The 7,339-nt window shown below is 45.0% G+C and overlaps 1 protein-coding gene across 1 annotated transcript in view; it reads left to right on the top strand.

Moving 5' to 3' along the window:
- Positions 1–7,339, top strand: part of LOC104292115 (netrin receptor DCC-like) — a gene marked incomplete at its 3' end in the record, with an annotated part of 148,076 nt that overhangs the window by 86,839 nt on the left and 53,898 nt on the right. Inside the window, exons 8-9 of the mRNA XM_009891438.1 lie at positions 2,226–2,313; positions 4,586–4,635. Coding sequence (XP_009889740.1) covers positions 2,226–2,313; positions 4,586–4,635 — 138 coding nt within the window. The remainder of the gene's footprint in view (positions 1–2,225; positions 2,314–4,585; positions 4,636–7,339) is intronic.

Genomic DNA, 7,339 nt, shown 5'->3' with positions numbered 1-7,339 from the left:
CGGGAGATGCTGGGAGGGCTGGAGCCCCTCTGCTGGGAGGACAGGCTGGGAGAGGTGGGGGGGTTCAGCCTGGAGAAGAGAAGGCCAAAAAGGGGAGCCCTCAGACCCCCTTCCAGTGCCTAAAGGGGCTCCGGGAGAGCTGGGGAGGGACTCTCGATCGGGGATGGAGCCACAGGATGAGGGGGAACGGTTTTAAACTGAAAGAGGGGAGATTTAGATGAGACATTAGGAAGAAATTCTTTGCTGTGAGGGTGGTGAGACACTGACCCAGGTTGCCCAGAGAGGTGAGAGATGCCCCATCCCTGGAAGCATTCCAGGCCAGGTTGGACGGGGCTTGGAGCAACCTAGTCTTAGTGGAAGGTGTCCCTGCTCATGGCAAGGGGGTTGGTCTGAGATGGCTTTTGAAGGTCCCTTCCAACCCAAACCTTTCTATGATTCTTTAAAAAAAAAAACACAAACCCAACAAAAAACAAAAGCCCAACCCAAAAAAAGGGCAACAAATTTTAGTATCTTGTTATATGAACCTTCTTCCCATCAGTATGTGTCCAGCAGTGAGGCTCTTCTCACCTACCTTTAGACACCTGGTCCACAGCAGGCAGCAAGGCTCCTCCAGTACATTGGAGGCTTCTTCCACTGCTGAGTCACCCCATGCCTAGAAGAAGGGACCGAGTTATCCCTGGATGCATCTGTCTCTCTTCATTGCTTATTGCATAGCTAACGCTAGGTAAAAGGAGTTCTGCTCTAATTTCTAACGGTATAATTAAGCTGTGAATAATAAACAAGAAACAAATTTTACCAGGTGCATCCAATTTCTTTATTCGATCAAGATATAAAAGCGGAGGAAGTAATTGTAATCTCGCAGGCGCTGGGTTTGCCGGGGGAGCTCCCTGATTTTTATGCAACCTGAGATATTAAATCAGGGACTCTGATTCAGTAATGCAAAACGTCTCCTTGCCTGAGCAGCGAGCGAGGAATAAAGACAACACGGTGTTGCTGTGGAAGTGATTGAGTTTGATGCTGAGTCAGATCTGGATTTATTACTCGTTTTCATTGAAGATCTAGAAGGATAGACAAGGAGTGCGTCGATTATGTTCACGCATGCAACAAAATACTGGAATATGACAAGCGTTCATCAAAGAGAGATAATCAAAATAATAGAAAGGCAAACAAATAGTAAAAAAAAAATGAAGAGAACTTAGTCTTGTAAGGGAATAATATGTGGTGGAGTCGCTAATGAGAAGGAAGGGTTTGAGGTTGCAATGGCTAAACGTCGCAATGAGCCTTCGCTGCGCATGAGAGAGGGGAGAGAAAAGAGGAATCAGGTTGGAGAAACCGGGGCTGTGAGCAGTTCTGCCTCTCACAAACAAGAGCAAATATTCTCCAGCGAGAACGGGCTTTTCTGGGAGGTAGCGGCACTCGCCAGATCCGGCTAATTTAGAAACATCCAAAAATATCCCGCTTTTCTTTTGCCTTGCAATGCCGAGTACATCACGGAGACGGTTCTGCGTCTGATATTTTTCAAAACGCAGGGAGTGTGAGCAGCGGCATCTCCTCCGTATTAAGGCAGATGAGATGTTTCATGTACTGTTTGCTGCTGCCGGTACTGTTGCAGATCAACTTTGCATTGTCGTGGGCAGTACGGAAACAAATAAAGAAGAGTCCCTGCACTGGAGAAACCAACTGGTTTCTAAAGCTGCTCATCCGGAGAGAGGAAAAAAAGAGGCAGAGCTGAGACTGGGCTCAGGTCCCGCAGCCAAGGATGCTCGCCTCCTTTTTTTGAGTGCTTTTTTTTCCCTTTTTATGACCCACAGAGCCTTCGTGAAGGACAATGATATTAAGGTGGGACTTTGCTACTGGTGGGACCCTCCTTTTTAGCTGTTGGTACTTTTGCTCTTTGGTAGCCTGTATTTAAAATACTATTTTCCTACTCGTGCTGATGAATGACTTGGCTGTGACCGACTTAAATCCTTAAATAGCAGCATGTACCTGTACTGAGGACGCTACAAAGTGCTGCACTTTGGGAATGTCTTTATTGAACGTAGACGTGACTGGACAGAGTCCAGTGGAGGAGCTGTCTCACCAGCGCTGCTTAAAATAGTCTGGGGCAAGTAGCGTTTGTACGACTTGGTGCTGTCGTTTCGTTGGATGTTTCTTTTCATATGAGTGGCTGATGCGTTGTTTTGAGATTCGTAGATGTTAAAGTCAGAGGTGGCTTCTTGTTAAAGATGCAGCCTGCCTCTTCCAGGGCGCTGATGTTGAACCGGTCTGCGCCGATCGTCTCCATCTTGGAAGCTTATATGGACAATATAGACTGTATGTAGGGACAATACATAGAGACAATATAGACAACAGCTGCCATTATAGAATCTTAGTGTTGAGGTTGGAAGGGACCTTTAAGATCATCAAGTCCGACCATTAACGTACCCTGACAAAACCACTTCTAAACCACGTCCCCAAGTACCACCTCTACCCCATTATGTCCACCTCTATACAGTATGTAGAATTTCCCCATATTGTTCCGGTGAAAGTTTTGGCCGGAATAAGCGATTTGCAGAAATACTTCTGTATATGTTTTGCTTGGTGATGTATGTCCCACCACTCCTAGACAGCGATTTTTGGCGAAGACTGAAGAAGTTGAAAAGAAAGCCTCATTTCTACTGTAGATGGATTCCAGCTCGTAGCTCTTTGCCTAGTAAAGTACTCTCTACAGCCAGAAGCCCTTTCCCCATTCAGATAACAATAGATAATAAGCACTACTTAACCCTACACTAGTTTAAATCAAGTTAATTTATTTGGTCTTTAAGATGTTTCAGGTCCCACATCATTCTTGTGGCTCTTTGCTGAACCAGTTCAAATGTGCGCACCACTGCGATGAGAACGATTTTGCCCTTCTGTTCTTGTTAATATCGTACAAAAATGGTTGAAACAATTTTGCTTTGACTTGATACATTCATACTTGTACATCGAAAAGGCTTTTTCTCTCATTTTCCCTAATGCATCGTGTTGCAAACTAGTCTTAAATTGGGTATTCGCCATCATCCTTTTTCAGCTCTTTCCTTCCAAATTCGGGGCCGCCTTCCTGTAAGTGTACTACTTAACCCTACGCTAGTTTAAATCAAGTTAATTTATTTGGTCTTTAAGATGTTTCAGGTCCCACATCATTCTCGTAGCTCTTTGCTGAACCAGTTCAAATGTGCGCACCACTGCGATGAGAACGATTTTGCCCTACTGTTCTTGTTAATATCATACAAAAATGGTTTAAAACAATTTTACTTGATATGTTCATACTTGTACACCGAAAAGGCTTTTTCTCTCATTTGCCCTAATGCATCGCGTTGCAAACTAGTCTTAAATTGGGTATTCGCCATCATCCTTTTTCGGCTCTTTCCTTCCAAATTTGGGGCTGCCTTCCTGTAAGCATAAACTTACTTCCCCGCTTTTCAGCCGCTCGGTAGCCCGGCTTAGCAGGCAGGCATTATTCCTCTGAAAGGAAAAGAAATCTTCATGTTCACATTAGGCAGTTGATGCCATCGCCAACTACGCACTTATTTTTCAACCTCTTGGCTCCTCAGTGGTTGAATTAGCATTTGCCGTCAGCTGGATGGAATAGCCGTTTGAACCATTGTTGGACAAGAGTATTGGAAATAAATATACAGATATGGAGAGGAAAACAGGCAGGAATTTGTCAGTAAATAGGTGCTAACATCCCGTCCAGCCGTGCAGATGCTGAGCGTTCACCGGTACCCACGCCACGTCACGGAGCTGGGAGCCCCATCCTTCGCAGGCAGGATGGATGGGATAACTCAAGCTGGTTTTCCTATGACTGTATCCAGTGAGAGCGTGAGGTGAAAGGAATTTTTAAGATGGAAAGAAAAAACCCACCTTGAGTCAGAACCGTTTGTTTTATTTGAGGCTGTGGGTGCCAGACCATCTCGTTAGTGCCTCGTGAGGTATCTTGGTAAGACCGTGTGTTAAATAGCTATTAGTCCCGTTTAAGAATTAACGTGTATTTCTCAGAACGGATATAACCAAGTTGAGTTGTGTAAAACCAGATATAGATTATAATATGTATGAGAAGCAGAGCCTTAATGTAAACCAGTTTTTTAAATAATATCTAAAGACAAAGTTTATTTTCTCTTTCCCCCTTTTTTCCTTGTGAAAAGGTGCCACTGAGAGGTGCCCCATACTCTGTTGTGTGTATAATATATATGTTCTGAAATGCACTTTAATCAAACACAAAGCCAGAGAAATTGCGGCGTCTTCTTGTTTATCTCTGACCGAGTTTATAACTGAATTCAAGTCGTGGGTCTGACGGCAGGGAGCCTGCTGACTGGCTCTTTAAAGGACTTACTAATAGGTCTATCAAAAATGAGAAGAGATGAACAGATGCATTTGGTTTTCCTCTCCCTAGGGGACCTCTGAAGTGCCACCTGGATTAGCTGCACAGTTGTGAGCAGATTATAAACTAGGAGTACAAGCTACACTCTTTTTCTTTCCGACAAGAGAAATATTTGATGTAACCTATTCTGACTTAGACGCTAATGGCAACATTTCCCATTTCTTTTTTGCTTTTCTTCCCTTGCAGTGCCCAGTGCGATGCCTCAGAACATCTCCTTGGAAGTGGTTAACTCCAGGGTAAGTCTGCCGCGCGCTCAGCACCTCCTGGCCAGCCATCACGGGTATTTGTGTAGGTTTTCCCTCTTTTCTGTGTGGCTTTTTCATATACAAACAGCCCCAACCTGCCCCTTGCAGAAGGTTCCATTCACCTGCCCGGGAGATATGTTAAAATAAGAACTGAAACCCCCCAGAAAACATTTCAGAGAGCAGCAGTGATTTTTCCAAAGGGGCTGCAGCGCCGGTGGTATCCCTGAACCTCAGGCGAACAAGCAAAAACTGTTCCCTGATTGCAGATTAACATCTGCAAGAAACGTAACTGGGCTTTGATTAAATGGAACAATCTTAGGGAATAATGAGAAGCAGAGCCGTTCCTGGGGGGAAAGAGGTGTGGGAAAGAAATGTTTTATTGGTAGCTTAAATGCAGCACGTGCAGGTAGGTTTGTTGCCTTCTTGCTTATTCCAACAAACCTATTTGTTTTCTGAAAGGTGCATTTCTTTCTCTTAAATCCAGTACTTTCTTCTTAAAAAGGTCTAATGTATCACCAATGAAGTGGTTGATATTATTTCATAACATAGCATCACACATAATAAGTGTTAATTATGCTTAATACTTGTTGAGTGCTATTTCTGCATATATTCTGAATTTTTTTTAGATCGTTTCTTTTCTTTTTATTCATTCCTGTAGTTTACTTGGCACTAAATAAGCTTTTATTTTGTGGCTGCTTTCAACGATAAGCCCGTTTGGGCACGGAAAAGCTCACGCTTCAGAGCGTGAAAGAAAGGCACAAAAAAAACCCCACCCGTAGCGTCTTTTTTTTTGTCCCGTTGCATCTTTGCAGATGTCCATTTGCGCAGCCACCAAGTGAGCCCAAAGCTCACTGACGCGGATAAACTGCAATTTAAGGAACATTTATATTACCCCTATTTACTGGGAACGCCGAGTACCTGTCGATTAGATCTTTCTCCTCCACCGCTTGTTTTCATGACATCAAACCTATAGTCTGATTTTTTTTTTTTTTTTTAAATTCACCCAGCTCCAGTTCCTTTTAAATTCCTCTTAGAAGTAGTGCCCAAAGGGCATTGGTGTCTCGGCACATCTTGTTCCGACCCTTCGCCTTTCCTTTTTCTTGCTTATTCTCAAGGTAAAATGTCACAGAGCGGCTGATCGCGTTTTGTGACCTTTTGTGGCGATCATTTACATTTAAAGTACTCAGAAAAAAAAAAAAACACAAAACAAACCAAAACCAGAAAACAAGCTGCAGGGGACAGTGCTGCTTGGGATGGCGTGCGGATGCTCCGAGTGAGATGTATTCTTGTGTTATTGGTGCTTAGAGATGGAGAGAGTTTATCCCGATGGGGTGAGAGAGGATGTGCTGTGCGTAATCTCCCCCTCTCCACCACCCGGAGAGGCTCCTGCTCACAGAGCGCTAAATGTTGGAAGTCTCGATGAGATAATAATTTGCGGATTTAAGTGCTGTATAGGACAAAGATGGATTTGCAGAGTAATCTGAGGGTTTGGCTGAGCTGGTAGGCAAAAGAAATGGGTCTCGGTCCTCCTCGGTGTGACCAAGTGGCAGTGGTGGAGGTGGCGGTGGAATGATTACTAAAAGTGATTGTTAATACATTCAACAAGGGCAAGTGTAGGGTGCTGCATCTGGGGAGGAATAACCCCATGCACCAGTACAGGTTGGGGGCTGACCTCTTGGAGAGCAGCTCTGTGGAGAGGGACCTGGGAGTCCTGGTGGACAACAGGATGACCATGAGCCAGCAATGTGCCCTGGCGGCCAAGAAGGCGAATGGCATCCTGGGGTGCATCAAGAAGAGTGTGGCCAGCAGGTCGAGGGAGGTCATCCTCCCCCTCTACTCTGCCCTGGTGAGGCCGCGTCTGGAGTACTGCATCCAGTTCTGGGCTCCCCAGTTCAAGAAGGACAGGGAACTGTCCTTTGCTGGAGAGGGTCCAGCAAAGGGCAACGAAGATGATTAGGGGATTGGAACATCTCTCCTATGGAGAAAGGCTTAGGGACTTGGGTCTCTTTAGTCTAGAGAAAAGAAGATCGAGGGGGGATCTTATTAATACTTACAAATACTTAATGGGAGGATGCCAGGGGGATGGGAGCAGTCTTTTTTCAGTGGTGCCCAGTGATAGGACGAGGGGTAATGGGCATAAACTTGAACATAGGAAGTTCCATCTTAACATGAGAAGGAACTTCTTTACTTTGAGGGTAGTGGAGCACTGGAACAGGCTGCCCAGAGAGGTGGTGGAGTCTCCCACTCTGGAGACATTCAAAACCCGCCTGGACGCTGTCCTGTGCAACGTGCTGTAGGTGACCCTGCTCTGGCAGGGGGGTTGGACTAGATGATCTCCAGAGGTCCCTTCCAACCCTAACCATTCTGTGATTCTGTGAAGATAAAAAATAGTATAAAAATAGCCTGAGAAAAGGGGGATGTGAGGGAAGACACCATGGTGGACTTCTGGGACCAGTCAAGGAGCTGAGCCTCTCTTCCCCCCAATAAGGATGCTTGTGGGTAAGATTCCAACACTTGGCTATACCAAGTGCTTCCCCGGGAAACTTAGAAATCTCTATAGAGTTGGTTTATAGCTCAGCGCATGTGTAACCGAGCTATATTACTGACATCTTTAGTAGTCGCACGTGCTTTGCAGACAGTCACTGTCACCGGCGATCCAAAAGAACTTGTGTATCTGTTGGTTAAATAAAGTGTA

The sequence above is a fragment of the Charadrius vociferus genome, unplaced genomic scaffold (genome assembly GCF_000708025.1).
Source record: "Charadrius vociferus isolate BGI_N301 unplaced genomic scaffold, ASM70802v2 scaffold369, whole genome shotgun sequence".
Classification (NCBI taxonomy): Eukaryota; Metazoa; Chordata; class Aves; order Charadriiformes; family Charadriidae; genus Charadrius; species Charadrius vociferus.
Note: the sequence above shows the minus strand (reverse complement) of the source record. Positions and strands in the feature narration are given on the sequence as shown.